Raw genomic sequence first — 18,797 nt, 5'->3', positions numbered from 1 at the left:
GAAATCAAAAACAGGAACGTCAGGTTTGAGATTTCTGTCAGAGTTGGTGTGGAAACTGGTTTTCTTGTGCTGTTGCTGCTGTTCTCACAGGCCCCCATGTATCCAGTGGTGGAAGAACTACTTATAGATGTTTTACTTAAGTTAACACAACGTAGAAATACTCTGTTAGAATTCCATTTTTTACTTGAGTAAAAGTATAAAAGTGTTGGCATGCACTTGAAGTGCCCAAAGTAAAAGTACTCATTGTGCATGTCCCATTCTTTCTTTTTTTACGCTTTGGCTTTTTTGGCTTCTTCTCACATTTTGTAGATTTTTTGAAAATAGCAAGCAACGCGTTGTGAGCTTGTAGATCTGCTATTTTTGAATAGCCATAGTATAAGTCAGGTAAGGGGTTGATATGTTTTGCATTGACAATCTAAATCTACAAAGTAACTTGTAACTAAAGTTGTCATGTAATTGTAGTTGAGAAAAAGTCAATATTTGCCTTTGAGATGTAGAGTAGGGGGAAAAAAGGACATTTTCAATGTTTTTGTTTTTTTTACTTTGTTTGTTTTAGTACAGTACTTGAGTAAATGTACTTAGTTACTTTCCACCACTGCACGTATGACACAACAGTCGTGTTTACGAACCACTTCAACCCTGGTGTGCCAATTCTGGGCATAATTATTATAGGCGAAAATGTGAAAATAAATCATGTTGAAAAGCTCACAATGCACCCCATCGTGCTGTGAGCTTGTAGATCGGGCAGAAACCTCATATCTCATATCTCTTAAATGTTCTTTTTTCCCAGATCAATGCCCTACCTACATACAAGAGTGTCACACAAACGTAGTGAAAATAGCAGATCTGCAAGCTTTTGCATTTTGAGCTTGTAGATCGGCTATTTTCACTATTTAATCATCATTTTTTTATAATAAAAAAAGGAACGGTTTTGGACGTGCAAGGTTTCCACCCGACAGCCATGATATTTCAACATGGCATTGATTTATAGCTGTTTCGCAGAAAGGCCAAACGAATACAACACGTTAAAAGCAGTTCTGTTCTAGTGTGTTCTAGAACAGCGGCCCTAAACCTGTGGGTCGAGACCCCCAGGGGGGTCCCCATGTGACAGTTAAGTGACAATTTAAGGACTTTTAAGACCTAATACCTACAAAAAATCAAAGAAGAAAAAAAAGATCATTTCTGCATCAAAATAAATCAACAAACTATACTATAAAAACTGGTCAAACATTGGCCAAACTGTCAAACAATATAAGAACGAGGCTTTGAAAATAGCTGTTGCGATATTTAACCCTGGAACTGAGTCAAACTAAAGTTAACGCCTCAACTCCTACAATGGACCCTTCGCTAAACCCCACCCCAAAAGCGATTGTCCAATGCCAGCTTAGCAACCGTTGTTAGCCTGGCATAGGTCTGGCAAGCTTTCGTCACCTGCCATAGCTGTCAATGTTATTTCTCCCGCACACACCCAATCATTTGCAACATAATAGCAAGAATAGGAATACCACGATAACGCAATGGTGACTATGAACCACGTACCCAAACCCGTTGGAGGCTGCTTTTCCCAAGCTGAAATCTGCACTTAAACTGCAAGGCTGAATATGGCTGTGTTGTTGAACACATACACAGCTTAACGTCAGGAAACTTACACGACACGACTCACTCGCCCAGGTGGTGTCAATAATAGGCTACTAATCACCGTGATCGTAACAAAATTCAGAATCACAGCGCTGCCTGTTTCGGATTCCGCACGTTAAAGTATATTTATTCATTTGTTTGTCTATTTATTAACTGCTACTGTAGGCTTACCCTGCGGTACATGAAAACTCCTGTTACAGTCATGGATCAACTTCAACCTGGTGTTTGCACTTTCTCCATTTACGGTCCGTACATATATATAAACGTTCAGATTTCAAATATAAATTGCCTACCCTATGGCCACGGATGTTAAAATGATGCACGGGACTCTCAAAAGTACCCGTATATTCTGTATTGTTCAATAAAAAGCATTTTAATCCGATCGGTGGCCATTTTCTCATAGAGCTATAATGTATCAGAGTGCAATACACCTATCAACCGATAGGGTCGCTTTGTTGAAAGCATATGGAGAAAATGGCCACCGATCAGATTAAAATGCTTTTTATTGAACAATACGGATGATACGGGTACTTTTGAGAGCACGTACATAAATGTAACATCCGTGGCCATGGGATAAGCACTTTATATTTGAAATATGAACGTTTCTGTAGATGTACAGGCTATAAATGGAGAAAGTGCAAACACCAGGTTGAAATTCATCCATGACGGTCGAGACAGACGACCGTCGTGTATCCATGGCTATTACTCCCTCTAACATTTCCCGTGTTTTTAGTTTATTGAAATAATGTCATGCACATTTGTCCAGTGCATAGCCTACTGCAGGCCTTGTTGACTAGATTTAGAAGAGATTTTGAAGCTATTGCTGCTGAAATGATCGATTATTTTTAAGGGGAAAAGCCGTCATTTAACATGCAAGTCAATGGGTGAGAAGCAGAGATTGCCAGGCCTGGGTGTGACTAACTTCGCACCACCAGTCACAGAGTGGAGTGGGTGGGGCTTAGCGAAGGGTCCATTCCAAGTGCTTATCAGGGTGGGGAGGGGGGGGGTCCTCAGTTAAAATATGATTATGTTGGGGGGGTCGCGACCTGAAAAGTTTGGGAACCACGTGCTCTAGAATAGTGGATAATGTCTTTTTTATCAGCTATTCTGGATACTTTATATCCAGCATATTGTTGCTATCAGGCCCTTTTCTTCCCTTACATTAATTGCCATACTACAGTGTCACAAAAAAGTAGGAAAAAATAGCCGATCTACAAGGTCACAAGTATCGCCACCGGATCCATTGGAACACAGATACCGGGAAAGAATCTTTGTTTAGATTTATTTGGCTTTTTTTTTTTTATCTTCAAAGTTTGTGCAAATCTTTTGAATATATATAATCGTTTTCAAATCTTTGCTTCTGGGGGTTCTACAAATGTCTTCTAAATCCTACTTAAAAAAAAACAAAAAACGTATGTATCTATGTCAGTGGTTCTCAAACTTTTTCATGTCAAGGACCACCCAAAATGATATGTATTTGGCCGCGGACCCCCATCTCAAAATATTTTTGCAATAGGGACCCCCGGAAGCGAAGATTTGAGTCAAAAATGTTCCCTTTAAAAACTGTATATTCAAATATTTGCACAAAATTTCACGATTTAAAAAAAATAGCAGATCTACAAGCTCATAGCGACACTTGGTGCCGCGCTATGAGCTTGTAGATCTGCTATTTTTTAATAGCCCAAAGAAATGTAAAATGACACAGACAGATGCGTTCTCCGGATTGAATGCGATAAGGTAAAAAGGTTCATATCTGCGACACTCGTGTCACAGACTTTCGACGAATGGCATTTTCTTTGGGTGTATACTATAGCGTGAGCCCGTATATCCAGCCCATGGAAAGACCTGGCCTCCCCCACACTAATAACTCTTCTTAAAGACAGTGGAAAACCTTGGGATGACAATGACCCGCGGCGTTCCAGGCCTCGTGTCATTTTAAACCTTTTTACTAAGAACCAGGAGCTCTATTTTAAGTGTCAGCCCGCCCCGGTGGCACAGATAGCTCGCCTGGATTTTCCCCGAGTGTCACCGCGGGGATTACAGGCATATCTTGGCGCCCCTTGACGGCCCGAGCGCAACCGGGGGCATTAGAATGTCAACTGGCACAGGTGGGACAGTTAAAGGAAGTACATTTACTCAAGTATTGTACTTAAGTACAATTTTGAGGTATTTTTGACTTGAATTCTAGTGGAGTTTTGCCAATTTTCAATACTTTTACTTCTACTCCACTACATCTCTGAGGAACATATTGTACTTTTGCTCCATTACAATTATTTGACAACTTTAGTTACTAGTTACTTTGCAGATATAAATTATTATATTATAAAACATACATAAACCACTTTAGCCCTATTTTATACGTAAGCTGTTTGAAAAAAGCAGACCTACAAGCTCTTTGTACTTTTACTCAGGTAAAATTTTGAACACAGGCCTTTTACTTGTAACAGAGTACTTCTACATTGCGGTATGGATACTTTTACTCAAGTAAAAGTAATTAGTACTTTTTCCACCACTGTACATAAGTACATTTGTTTTGAGCATCCGTGCTTGATTGAGTGTTTGTATTCTTGGATACTCATGACTTTTACTCCACTACTCTTGACGCCACTACATTTCGATTTAAATAGCAGATCTACAAGCTCATAGCGCAGCACTCAGTGCCGCACTATGAGCTTGTAGATCTCCTCCTTGACATTGAAAATGCTGAACCACTTAACCAGACCACTGGCATATTTCAAACAATCTCACAAGGACCACTCTATAACCCTTGTTTATTTCTGTCTCTATTTAGGCATTAACGCAGGCATTTCTGTGTTGTATTTCTCTCTTTATTTTCTGTATGAATATTTAACACACACACACACACATAAGGACCACCTGTACTTATGCCATAGACCAGTGGTTCTCAACCTTTTCAGGCCACGACCCCCCCAAAATAATCATATTTGAACTGGGGACCCCCCCATTTTGTTTGACTCCGTTCCACAGATAAATATTGTGAAAATAGCCGATCTGCTATTTTCACAATTTTTGCCTCTTTCGTATATTATTTGACAATTTGGACAATGTTTTATAGTATAGTTTGTTGTTTACTTTTGTTGCAGTCATTTTTTTCAGGTATTAAAAAGGTCTTAAAAGTCCTTAAATTGTCACTTAACTGTCGCCTGGGGACCCCTCCAAAATCACGTGGCGGCCCCCCCTGGGGGTCCAGACCCACAGGTTGAGTACCACTGCCGTAGACCACTCAGTGGTCCGCGGACCGGCGCTTGAGATAAACAGTGGCCTAACGTGCACACGAGGCAGAGCTGGCTTTGTCTGGGTGCCAACAAACCTCCACACACACACACACACGCACGCGCACACACTGCACGACACACACACACACACACACACACACACACGGGGGAGGGGTAGAGGCAACCTGCAGGAGAGCGAGCGACCAAGTGAGCGACAGAGGGGAGGGGGGAGGAAAGGGGGCGGGTGGGGGTGGGCTGGTTGGCGACAGAGGAAGAGAATTAAACAGACTGCAGATCCACCACCCCCCCCCCACACACACACACACAGAGGAGATGTGTCGCATTTTCTCTCCCATGTGCTTCTCACACGGAGATATAGACAGAATAGACAGACACAGACAGACAGACAGACAGACAGACAGACAGCATAGACAGACAGACAGACAGACAGACAGACAGACAGACAGACAGACAGACAGACAGACAGCATAGACAGACAGACAGACAGACAGACAGACAGACAGACAGACAGACAGACAGACAGACAGACAGACAGACAGCATAGACAGACAGACAGACAGACAGACAGACAGACAGACAGACAGCATAGACAGACAGACAGACAGACAGACAGACAGACAGACAGACAGACAGACAGACAGACAGCATAGACAGACAGACAGACAGACAGACAGACAGACAGACAGACAGACAGACAGACAGACAGACAGACAGACAGACAGACAGACAGACAGACAGACAGACAGACAGACAGACAGACAGACAGACAGACAGATTGCCACATGGAGGAAATGCAAGGAACAAAAATGCTGGACGTTGAACAAGAATCAATAGTTATTTTTAGCGTCGTGTGTGCTTTCTTGTGTCAAGAGTCGTTTAGTTCAGCGGTTTTCAACCCCCCTCTCCCCCACTCATTTGATACAATATTTCTATCTCTGGGACCCCCTGTACACTCTCATAGTTACAGACCCATAAGGGTCTCTAACTATCACATAAGCTGGGGACCCCCTGGAAACCCCCCCTCAAGGACCCCCAGGTGGGTCCTCGCACCCCACTTTGAGAACCAGTGGTCTAGTTAAGCATTGATGAGGGATTGAAGGTAGACGCTGGTGGGCTATCTCTCTCTCTCTCTCTCTCTCTCTCTCTCTCTCTCTCTCTCTCTCTCTCTCTCTCTCTCTCTCTCTCTCTCTCTCTCTTTCTCAGAAACGACCTCAATGGTCTGAGAAAAAAGAAACGGAGCAGCATGCATGCATGCATGCTGGAGCGGGGTTGGCTGGCGACAGCCGGCCCCTGCGCCGCGATTGGCCGCCGCGAACGTGATGTAACACGTTACCGAGCAAGCTGCCCTTAATGGCTTTTCAAATAGATTTTCAGGCGGTTGTACCGATAGAGAGAGAGAGAGAGAGAGAAGGAGAGTGGACATTTAACAGACACAATGTACACACGGGCTCTTAGAAGAAACTAAACCTTTGGACTGTAATCTTTGGACTGAGCCGCAGCACGGAGCATCTCTCTTCTATATATATAAGGGATTTAAAGATGGACCCGTACATGGGGAGAGGCATTGAGGAGCCTACACATCTGTAGGGGTGATTACATAACCATACAGGCCGGTAGGTAGAACAAACCTACACACGTTCGTTGCGTTGAGGTTTACTGGTCTACATTAAAATGACGTTTGTCCTCTGGACCTTGCAGTAGCAGAGACTGTAAGGTGGAAGTTCTCTTCAATAAAGGAGGAATCGTGTATAGATGATACGTACGTCTGTTGTTATTGGTCGTATCGAACTATATTTCAATGGCATGTAGCAAAATAATGTATATTTTGTATTTCTCTCTGTGTTGCTCACTGTGCTATATCCTCCACTGCAGTGGGAAACGGTGCTAATGCAGGGAGAGAGAGAGAGAGAGAGAGAGAGAGAGAGAGAAGGGAGAGGGAGAGGGAGAGGGAGAGAGAGAGAGAGAGGGAGAGAGAGAGAGAGGCAGCGAACAAAAGGGGAGTAGTGCAGATTTGCAGGTTAAAAATAGACCCTGCTTTAACAAGCCCCTCGCTTTGGCTATACCGTTAGCCAGGGTTGCTATGAAAGCGTCTCAATCTGTCAGCTACAGCACGTTCACACACACACACACACACACACACACACACACACACACACGCACGCACGCACGCACGCGCGCGCGCGCCTCGACCATATAAATGATGATATCCAAGCACTCTGGTTCTCAACCTGTGGGCCTGGGGGTCCGCTGGCGGGCCGCGAGGGGTATTGCAAGTGCCCCCCCCCACCCACCACCTGAGATACGATTCTACAAATGTCTTCTAAATCCCATGTTGCTTTATCAATGGTGCTCACACTTTTTCATGTCAAGGACCCCCAAAATGTTACGTATTTGGCTGCGGACCCCCCATCTCAAAATATTTTGTTCCAGGGACCCCCCCCCCACAGAAGCAAAGATTTGAGTTACAAATGTTCGCTTTAAAAATATATATATATTCAAAGATTTGCACAAATTTTCACGATAAAAAAAAAATAGCAGATCCACAAGCTCATAGCGCGGCACTCGGTGCCGCGCTATGAGCTTGTAGATCTGCTATTTTTTATATATCCAAAGAAATCTAAAGAGACACAGACGCCTTCCCGGTTCTTATGGGATATTTGGCGAAACGCTTAGCATTTTAATGACATTAATCCAAGGTGATTGATCCAAGGTGCTCTGAAAAGGCAAGCGCCCCCCCCCCCCCCCCGGTGTTTAGTGTGCAGATGGGTGGTCCGGCGAATGCTTTTCAAGATTTTCCTGATCCAGAAAAAGGTTGCAGAACCACTGATGTAGCGCGTGGAGACGGGTGCTTTTTGATTAGGTTGGTCTCCCCTCATCCGCAAGCGTGGAGAAGAGACCTAAATGCTTTGAGACTTAGAACGATCTGTTCTATCTAGTGGTGGAAAAAAGTACTCAAATGTTTGACTTAAGTAAAAGTATCAATACTGCAATGTAGAAGTACTCTGTTACGTAAAGTAAAAGTCTGGAATTAAAAATGTACTTGAGTAAAAGTACAAAGGTATTGGCATCAAAATTTACTCAAAGTACCGAAAGTAAAAGTACTAAGATGTTTGAAAATAGCCGATCTACAAGCTCACAACGCAAAATGCACGAGGCTTAACTCATTAACTGCCATTCACTAAATAGCCCAAAAAGTCAATTTTCTTGCGATTTTCTTACCTTTTCAAGTAGTCACAGAATATGTATCTCCAGTATGATCGATCCCCTGATGGCTGTATATATAAATGTCATCGCGATTCGCTTGTTATAACCAGCTGATAATAGCATGTTTCGCTCAAAAATACATATAAAACACAGGAGCCGAGATTCAGAATATGTCAGAATATTTTTAACAGGGAAGTGAATGGAGCAGTAACTCTTTGGATCGCGTTATCTCCTGGTTCTGTGTGAAAAACGTCATCACTCACGACGCGTTGTGAGCTTGTAGATCTGCTATTTTCAAATATTTTACACATTCATTCTCGTTTTTGAACGGAGAGATCTAATCGTCTCTTCTCTCCACACAGCTCTACCTCCAAAGCCACCCAAGCCCACCACCTCCACCACCTCCACCACCACCACCATCACAGCAACACCACCACCAACAGCAGCTGTAGCAGCAGCTGTAGCAGCAGCAGCAGCACCAGTGGTTTGTAACACCAACGGCATGAACAACAGCATGGCTCTGCAGGACGCCGAGTGGTACTGGGGCGACATCTCCAGGGAGGAGGTGAACGAGAAGCTCCGGGACACGGCCGACGGCACCTTCCTGGTGCGAGACGCGTCCACCAAGATGCACGGCGACTACACCCTCACCCTGAGGTACACGGTTCTTAACACACGCAATGGATAAACCACTTGAAAAAAACATATTATGGTTGACCCCGGAGTCTCTCAGGGCTCTGTGCTAGTGTCGTTTCTGTTTCGTTTGTTATCGTGGGGAAAACTTCCGCTCACAATGCGTCGCAGCGGGACGTGTTGTGACCTTGTCGATCGGAGACCTTGCCTTACAGGTCCGTTTGGTTGCCTTTGTGCACTCTCTGAGACCTGCACTCTTGAGTTTCCCAAACAGTGGGTCGCGGACCCAGACTTTCAATTATTTCCTAACATTTTTCTCATAGATTAAAATCAACTTCGAACATAATTTCATAAATAAGTAAAAAATCTTTCTTTTTTTTATCGTGAAAATAGCCGATCTACAAGCTCACAACGCGTTGCGATGCGACACGTTGTTGTAGATCTGCTATTTTCACTCGTTTGGGTCCCGGGGAGACATCAAATTTCTCTTTTGGGTCTCAAGCTAAAACGTTCGGGGTCTAATGCTAATGCATAACCAAAGTAATATCGTTGCTGTCCGGCAGGAACCAGCTAACTCCATTTTTCAGCTTTTGCATTTTTTTTCCATAAATCAGTGCTATTGAACACCCTTTACGTCTGTGTGTTGGTAAAAAAAATATTGAACCAATGAACAGTATCAAAAAGTGCTTCTGACAAAACCAGCTAACTCCATTGGATCCTCAAACTTTCTGCTAAACAAGCTGACTCCAGCAAAGGGGGTGGAGTTGGGAGGTTTTGTTGACTCCAGGCTCCACCCCCTTTTGACCTCCAACCTCATTGTGAGCTTGGAGGTCCGTTCAGCTGTTCTTATCAATGATGGACAAAACCTCCTAACTCGTCCTCCTCGCGTGTTCTTTTTCCTGTGGCTCTTCACAGAAAAGGCGGAAACAACAAGCTGATCAAGATCTTCCACCGGGACGGCAAGTACGGCTTCTCCGACCCGCTGACCTTCAGCTCCGTGGTGGAGCTGATCAACCACTACCGCAACGAGTCCCTGGCCCAGTACAACCCCAAGCTAGACGTCAAGCTGCAGTACCCCGTCTCCAAGCACCAGCAGGTATAAACAATGTGCAATTTTGCAATTTATCGATATATACTGTAGACACTGGGGTGGAAAAAAGTACTCAAATGTTTTACTTAAGTAAAAGTATCGATACTGCAATGTAGAAGTACTCTGTTACGTACGTGAAAGTCCGGAATTCAACATTGACTTGAGTTCAAAGTTCAAAAGTGTTGGTATCAAAATGTACTTAAAGTACCAAAAGTAAAAGTACTAAAATGTTTGAAAATAGCAGATCTACCAGCTCACAACGAGAGCTGGTAGATAGGCTATTTTCAAATAGCCTAGGGATAAATTAGGGCTAAAGTGGTTAATGTATGTTTTGTATGTGTCCCGCCCCCCCCCCCCCCCCCCCCACAGGACCAGGTGGTGAAGGAGGACAACATTGAAGCGGTAGGGAAGAAGCTGTGCGAATACCACCAGCAGTACCAAGACAAGAACAAAGAGTACGACCGTCTGTACGAGGAGTACACCAGAACGTCCCAGGTGAGCGCGCAGCGGATTCAAGTTCTCAGTCACCGCGGCCGACTTTTCAGTCACGCACCGAAAATAGGCAATCTGCGAGCTTACAGCGCGTCGCAGCGTGACGTGCTGGCAGCTCTACAAGCTGGCAGGACGGTTTGACTGAAGTTAAGTTAGCTGATAAGCTAAATGGCAAGGCTATGTTGCTCAGACAAGAACAACAAGTTAGACATTTAGCCAGAGGTGGAAAAAGTATGCTGTTTTACTTAAGTATCAATACTGCAATGTAGAACTAAAAGTACGAAAGTATTGGTGCTTAAAGTACCAAAGTAGAAAGTACTCATTATGTAGAATGTCCCATTTTACAAGTTTTCAAATGTATAAAATGTTTTAAAAATCTATCTGAAAATAGCCGATCTACAAGCTCACAATGTGTCGCATCGCGACACATTGTGAGCTTGTAGATCGGCTATTTTCAAATGGACGAAATCTATATAGGGCTGAAGTGGTTAGTGTATATTTTGTAATAATAATCAAAATCAAATCAAGTACAGTACTGAGTAAATGTACTTAGTTACTTTACACCACTGCATTTAGCTAAATAACCAAACGATCAGTCACTCTCTCATTACTCGAATGCCCGAATACCTATGGTAGATCACATCACATTGCTTCTGTTTAATAAAGTTTGGAGCATCTAAAGTGAGTTGTGAGCCCTTCCTTTTGCTCTTAAAATGCCATCACTGGCCCACGATAATATTGAGGCATTTTTGTCATTGTGCCATCACCATAACGTCAACATTGTTCCACCCCTAAACATGAGCGACACTGTCTCCTTCTAGGAAATCCAAATGAAAAGGACGGCGATTGAGGCTTTCAACGAAACTATCAAGATTTTCGAGGAGCAGTGCCAAACGCAGGAGCGCTACAGCAAGGAGTACATCGAGAAGTTCAGGAGGGAAGGAAACGACAAGGAAATCCAGAGGTAAGCAGGAAGTCTCGGTTCAAAAAGGCCTTTTTCAAAGCAGCCACGTTCACTTAAATCATTGTGCAAAAATAAATAAATTATAAAAATAAAATATCATATTTGAATAAAATAAATTCTTTCAACATAAAAAAAAGTCAAAACAGCCGATCTACAAGCTCACAATGTGAAGCATCGTGACACGTTTTGAGCTTGTAGATCGGCTATTGTCATTTCTGTGACACTGTACGACACAATATGAAATAGGGCTCTGGTCATTTAACAAATTCTCAAAGAAAACACGCTTCTCCATTAACTGATGAATTGAAAGAATAACCGAATAATAGAAAGTACATTAATCAATAGTTGCAATCCTACAGGTGTGATTGAGCTGGCCAGAACAGACACGTTAGGGTTCATGTGGTTTAGGTTGTGTTCCATTCAGGTCGAACAAACTCTTGTGCGTGTTGACTCACTGGAAAGACACTGCTACACTAAATGGAACACAGCCGTAACCAATTATATTTTCGCTATTTAAAAAAATAATTGTAAATTTATTTTGTATTACATTACATTACAGTCATTTAGCAGACGCTTTTATCCAAAGCGACATACAATAATGAATTTAAAAAAAACGAAATAAATATGAAATTCAAACATTGTCCCCGCCAGGATCATGGGAAACTACGAGAAACTGAAGTCGCGGATCAGTGAGATCGTGGACAGCAAACGACGTCTGGAGGAAGACCTAAAAAAGCAGGCTGCCGACTACAGAGAGATCGACAAGAGAATGAACAGCATTAAACCTGACCTCATCCAACTGCGCAAGACTAGAGACCAGTATCTAATGTAAGTAACTTTACTACAGACTAGAATCTAATGTAAGTATCTGTACTAGAGACCAGTATCTAATGTAAGTATCTATACTTAGAGACCAGTGTCTAATCATACTATGGATATGGATGGTTTTGCGTTGCAGGTGGCTGACCCAGAAGGGCGTGCGGCAGAAGAAACTCAACGAGTGGCTCGGAATCAAGAACGAGAACACAGAAGAGTAAGTTTCTTGAGTGTGAGCGCTCGCATCAGCTATACCCATGGACTCAAGTTCTCTGTCGCCACAACTCATTTCAGAGATTAAAGAGTATTAGAATGGGTCAGACTAGCAATAGAACACATGTTCAGTTTTGAATGCTGTAGTGCTGTAGTTTTTCTTTTCTTTTTTACCCACACAAATCTTCTCTTCTGGGGGTCCCTGGCGCAACATATTTTCAGACGGGGGGGTCCTCGGCAAAACACATATCAATTTAGCGGTCCTTGACTCGAAAACGTTTGAGAACCATCACTGTAGACCACGTGTATCTTTAGCGTGAGCTTTGTGTCGACGCTCATCGTGTCCCCTTTTTTCCGCCGTTCCAGCCAATACTCCATGGTGGAGGACGACGAGGATCTTCCCCATCACGACGAACGCTCCTGGAAGCTGGGCAACATCAATCGTCTTCAGGCAGAGGCTCTGCTCCGGGGGAAACGAGACGGGACATTCCTGGTTCGTGACAGCAGCAAAGCGGGATGCTACGCCTGCAGCGTTGTGTACGTATACCCACGCATCTTTTTTTTAACCTTTTCACCAGACGTGCTGTCGGGCTCTGTGAAGTATTTTAGAATTGGATTGCAAGCGTTGCTTCAGGAGCTTAATAAGTCTGTAAGTAAGTAGCCTTGGGAGCTGTTTCTGTAGCGTGAGGTAGCTTGATGTACACAAATCAATCAAGTATTTAAGTAATATATATTGTCGCTGTCGAGCAGAAACTTGGTACAAAATGTTGGTAAAGTATAAAATAGGGCATTTGTTTATGGGAAAAAAATATAAAAAAGATTAAATGTGGAGATACAAGGTTTCTGCGACGACATCACACATTTGGGAAGACAAACGCAGCTTTGTAAAAAAAACGTTATTCACGTGACCCGTTTTTTTTTGTACCCTCCGTTCTCTCCCCCCGTGTGCAGCGTGGACGGCGAGGTGAAGCACTGCGTCATCAACAAGACGCCGTCGGGCTTCGGCTTCGCCGAGCCCTACAACCTGTACGGCTCGCTGAAGGAGCTGGTCCTGCACTACCAGCACACCTCCCTGGTGCAGCACAACGACTCCCTGAACGTCACGCTGGCGTACCCCGTCTACGCGCAGCAGAGACGTTGAGCGGAGACGACAACAGAGAGTACTACAAACCTACACAAACCCCTTTTACAAACTAGACAAGAAAAAAGGGAGTTCCCCCCTTTCCTTTCACAGTGGAGGTACGACGTGTTCCAAGGGGGCGGGGGTGGTGGTCTCTTCTCTTACCCCCACCCTCGGCCGGCTGCTGTTGTTGTTTTAAGAAGAAAAAAACACGAGAGGAAGTGGAAAACGCAGCGGGAAAAATGCGAACAAAGCCTGGGACGTTTTTTTTTTCCCAGTGACTTTTCGGTGGCTCTTTTTCGACTCCGGGAACTTTTACGTTGTCGTGTTAACGTATTTCACGGCTCTCTGGATTTGTTTATTTTATTTTTTCGTACGACGCGGCTCGGTTTCAGATAAGGTTCGCAGAACCTAATTTGGGGCTCTGGCCCCCCCGCCGCACAGGAGATGGTACTAAACCCGGAGTTCTGGGGAACCCCACGACTCAGAAATGACACTTTCAAAATGTTTCGGAATTGGCTAAAATTGTTGTGGTTTTTTTATGATGTACTCCCCCCCCCTCTTCAGGGGTGATTCTGGTTGTAATGGAAACTTAAACGAAAAAAGTTTCAATTTATGGAAGGTTTCTGGGTTCATAACCCTTCATAGTAAAAAAAGAAGCCTAATAATATTTTTTTGGGACTGTCCATGAGCCATGAATGGCGAGCCTGAATGTAAGATTTAATGACTTCTTTGCGGAGCACAGATTTCAACAGTCGTTGCTTAAACCCCCCCTTACCCACCCACTCACCCACCCCCAAAGTGGAAGATTACAAATGGAGGCCTTTTTCAAAAATGGTGCTTCTTTTAAAAGAGCTTTAACCAGCTGGAATGTCTAAAACGCAACACACGCGTGTACCTGCCTGGACACAAGTCTTTTTTTTCGTCTTATGTAACACTCAGTGTACTAGTACGGAAGTACACGCGGTGTACACTGATGTGCACTCGCAACCCAGAATGTATTTTTGGTTTTAAAATCAGGCTTTTTGTTCTTCATTCAAACGTATTTTCCGTTCCGTTTCGTGTCTCAGAATCACCCGGCCTCCCTCGCTCCCAGAATCCTGTCTTTCAGCGTGTGTGTGTGACCCCTCACAGTATGTCATGTGACTGTCCATGTGACCAAAAAAAAGACATCCATTCAGGAAACCCTGTACGATTTTTTTTGTGTGTCTAACACTTTTTTTCATTTTTGTTTTGCGTTAACGTGTTCGGCGGCAGACGGTGGATTTGCTGATAAATGTAGCAAAGTGGCACTTTTTGACAAAAAACTTTTTAATTTCTTGAAAAAGACTCCTGCGGACTTAAAAAGGAGAGGATAACGAACGAACGGGGCCGTTCGTTGAGAGCATCGCAGTGCGGATGGAATCCTTGACGAAACTATGAATGAACATAGAGAGGAGCACTGTGCACAGTGATGAAACTTCATACCAAAAAAAAAAAAAAAAACATGTTTCTGTTCACTTCTACTCTGACCTTCTATGCAATTCTAGTGTATTTTATGTCCTTTATTTCTTCAAATGTGTACCAGTATTTTCTTTTTCTGTGGCAACCCAAGATATAAGCTTGTTTCATTTTGTCTCCGCTTGAAAAGTATCTTTTCCCGTGTAAATATCCAAGAGGATATTTTGTGTCAAAATGCCAAGATAAAACAAAAAAAGTTTCGATTATTTCTTTATTTGTTCCTCTTTTTAAGACAATAATAGTAACAGACTTTATCTTTAAAAATGTACTTTATCAGCTGGTAGAAAGATGGAAAATATCAGTATTTTGTTTTGTTTTGGCTCCACAATAATCTCAGGCAGAGCCTAGTGAGTATTTGTGCTGCTTCAGTCACAAGAACTATTTCTTACAGAGATAGTCCTACATGTGTGTACATGTATCTACATATCGTCACTGTCGGGCAAAAACCTCTTATCTCCATATTTGAACTTTTTGTGTTTTTTTGTGTAAAATAACGCCCTGCTTGATCATACTACAGCGTCTCACAAAGGCCTCAAAAGTAGCAGATCTACAAGCTCAAAACGCGGCGCGAAGCGGCGCGTTTTGAGCTTGCCGATCTGCTACTTTTGATATTTTTTAATTGTTATCCTAAAAAAGTAACACTTTTGAACATATGAGGTTTGCACCCGACAGAGACGATACACCGTATGCGTATATATGTAGGCCTACATACATATGTAGGCCTAGTCGTGCGGTCCCTCTGAACATGGACTGAAGGGGTTACATCGACGTAAACGACGCATGTTGTATGTGTACACGTTTTCACCATCAACATCCAACAGTATAGAAACGTTTTTCTTTTTCTTACACAACCCGTACGCGGGGGCTGGGCCCATATTATCCATAAATCAATATCGCCAAGATATCGTCCAGGATATTTTGGGGGGGATATCGTGATATTGTGATGCATGGCATAAGTGTTGCCCCTTTATCCTGTGTTTTAATCGCTCAGACTCATTTTATACTTTCCCATCGGCTATTTTTGAAACCTTTTTTTATAAATTCAAAGAAAAAAAATAAGCTATTCAAAAATAGCTGATCTATGCGTTGTGAAACGTTTTGAAGAGTACAAAAAAAAAAATTATATGCGTATACACGTACACTGAATATACAGTGCGTATTTTTTTCCACAATACGATATTATCATCACAATACGGATATGGAGGTATTTGGTGATATTGATGCTTGATGTATATTCCATATCGCCCAAGCCCTAACCTGTGCGTCAGAGCAAAGAGGTGTTTTTGAACCGGTGGATATTGTTTATAAAAAGATTAGCCGGGAGACGTTTTATCTTCCCATATCCGTTGTTCACTTAGTATTCTTTTCTGTATCAGAAATTCATTAAGTGTTTACATTTTTCAAATAGTCTGTGGCCTATTTTACTTATTTCCAGAGCCCAAGAGTTAAAACATTCAATCTCTCTCTCTCTCTCAGTGAGTGGATAAGATTTGGATTTTTGGCATGTTAAAATATATGAGGTTATGCACCCGACAGAAGTACTATTTGATTAACCCATTAAGACCGGGAACGCAGCCGTGTCATTTTACGATTTCTTTGGCTATTCAAAAATAGCAGATGTACAAGCTCGGTGCCGCGCTATGAGCTTATAGATCTGCTTTTTTTTTTTTTTTCGTGAAAACGTGTGCAAATCTTTGAATAGATTTTTTTGAAAAAACGTATGTTGCTATAATATCAGTGGTTCGCAAACCTTTTACATGTCCACCCAAAATGATATGTATTTGGCCGTAGACCCCCATCTCAAAACATTTAGTTCCAGGGACCGCCACCCCCTAGAAGCAAAGATTTGAGTTACAAATGTTCGCTTTAAAAAATATATTTATATTCAAAGATTTGCTCACATTTTCACGATAAAAAAAAATATATATAGCAGATCTACAAGCTGTATATCTGCTATTTTTGAATAGCCAAAGAAATCTAAAATGACACAGATGCGTAACCAAACCTATTTCCCATCGACGCAACGTTTGCAGAGGCAATTCGATGATCAACAGATGGGTTTTGAAACTACCCCGAAATCGAAATCCGATCCTCTCGGATATAGGAATGAAAAGATTGTTGAAACTCTTGGGCTGAAGATAATACATGATGCCAATGAATAATGGTGCTGCTGCTTAAACAGTTTAATAGACAGATATGTCGTTAATAGACATTTGTGTTGTTCGTAGACAGTTGTGTTGTAAACTCATAACTGTCACTGATCGTATTTTTCTTTTGGCCCTGCCATTTTTACAGCTTTCAGATGCTTTCATTTTGTCTGTGCAATGTCTAAGACACGGGTGGTTCTCAGAGTGAGATCGGGGGGACACCTTGGGGATCATTTGTAGGGGGTTCCAGGTCGTGCCCAGCAAAAATTAAGATCAATTTAAACATTTGAACTCGACTTTATTCTTCTGCTATTTTCGAAAATAAATTTAAATTACATTTTTGAAACGCTTGCAGAGCGTTTTTATTTAGTTTTCATTTTTTTCAAACTTTTTATTAAATGTTTAAAATGTTTTCAAGTATCAGATCTACAAGCACATTTTTAAACCATAAATAGTTGGATCCTATGATCCCAATTCTGTAGAACATTCTCTAAATTCGAATTGTGAAATGAAACGATTCCACATTTTGCCAGGGGGGGGGGGGTGCCGCGCTATGACCCCCCCGGATAACAGGGGTCCCTGAACCTCACTTTGAGAACCATTGGTGTCAGAACAGTGAATTGGATACATTGCATACATTTTTTTTTAAATGACATTTAACAGTGTATTTTAAGTGTTACTTAGACACCAGGATTATATTTTCTTAGCGTTTAGTTTTTAGTTTTGCCTAATTGTTGTGAAATGTTACACGTGAACACTGTAACAAATACTCTATTCATGCCCAGTCTATAAACATGGTACTGTTCATATTGTCCACTTGCCTTAATTAGATTTTATTTTTCCCACTTAAATGTACTCTGGACATCGCATTTGGCAAGTTAAATCCTTTGTTCATATACCTTTATAAGTAACAGAAAGTGACAAAATTAGTAAGATATTAACCAGTTGTAATTTTGATTTCCAAATTGTTTTTGATGCAATTTTCTTTTAGTTTCTCCAATTTGTAACCCCCCATTTTTTTGTATCTCGATGGAAATGGTTTTCTGTGTACAGGGCTAATTTCTAAGTCCTCCCAGTAATGTTTCAAAAGGAAAGCATCCAATAAACGTCAACATTGATCTTTGTCACGTAACAATAGAGCCTATAAGTGCCTTTTTTGGCAATCATTGGTCTGTGTTTTCTGTTTGTTACATAGCAGTCGCTGTCGGGTGGAAACCTTATACCGGTGGTTCTCAAAGTGGGGTCCGGGGACCCCCAGGGGTCCTTGGGGGGGTTCCAGGGGGTCCCCAGCAAAATGAGTTAATAAAGCGTCACAGTCATTTTAACCACTTTATCCATATTTTATCATTTGGATATTCAAAAATAGCAGATCTACAAGCTCATAGCGCGGCACCAAGTGCACCCTATACTATAAGCTTGTAGATCTGCCATTTTTGAAAATGTGTGCAAATCTTTACATCTGTTTTTTTTTTAAAAGACAAACATTTTGAACTCAAATCTGGGGGTCCCTGGCACAACATGTTTTCAGGTGGGGGTCCGCGGGCCACATACATATCAATTTGGGGGTCCTTGGCACGAAAAAGGTTTGAGAACCACTGCCCTTATACTGTATGTCCCAAACGGTACAGTAGCAAGAATAGACGATCTAAAAAGCTTACCGAGCCTGTAGATCAGCTATTTTCTTTGCCATTTTGTGTGACACTCTTGTATGACGGAAGTAGGG

At 42.3% G+C, this 18,797-nt stretch overlaps 1 protein-coding gene across 2 annotated transcripts in view; it reads left to right on the top strand.

Moving 5' to 3' along the window:
- Nucleotides 1–18,209, top strand: part of pik3r1 (phosphoinositide-3-kinase, regulatory subunit 1 (alpha)) — a 76,932-nt gene extending 58,723 nt beyond the window's left edge. For both annotated transcript variants that reach the window (XM_080418569.1, XM_080418570.1), the window contains 8 exons: nucleotides 8,462–8,756; nucleotides 9,648–9,828; nucleotides 10,192–10,317; nucleotides 11,136–11,278; nucleotides 11,930–12,106; nucleotides 12,237–12,311; nucleotides 12,674–12,844; nucleotides 13,259–18,209. In XM_080418569.1, the coding sequence (XP_080274695.1) occupies nucleotides 8,462–8,756; nucleotides 9,648–9,828; nucleotides 10,192–10,317; nucleotides 11,136–11,278; nucleotides 11,930–12,106; nucleotides 12,237–12,311; nucleotides 12,674–12,844; nucleotides 13,259–13,448 (1,358 nt within the window). In that variant the 3' untranslated portion in view covers nucleotides 13,449–18,209. The remainder of the gene's footprint in view (nucleotides 1–8,461; nucleotides 8,757–9,647; nucleotides 9,829–10,191; nucleotides 10,318–11,135; nucleotides 11,279–11,929; nucleotides 12,107–12,236; nucleotides 12,312–12,673; nucleotides 12,845–13,258) is intronic.
- Nucleotides 18,210–18,797: the final 588 nt, after the last annotated feature.

The sequence above is a fragment of the Gymnoscopelus braueri genome (assembly GCF_963280865.1).
Source record: "Gymnoscopelus braueri genome assembly, chromosome: 22".
NCBI classification, from domain to species: Eukaryota; Metazoa; Chordata; class Actinopteri; order Myctophiformes; family Myctophidae; genus Gymnoscopelus; species Gymnoscopelus braueri.
The sequence above is the reverse complement of the archived record's forward strand: the minus strand, read 5'-3'. Positions and strand labels throughout refer to the sequence as shown.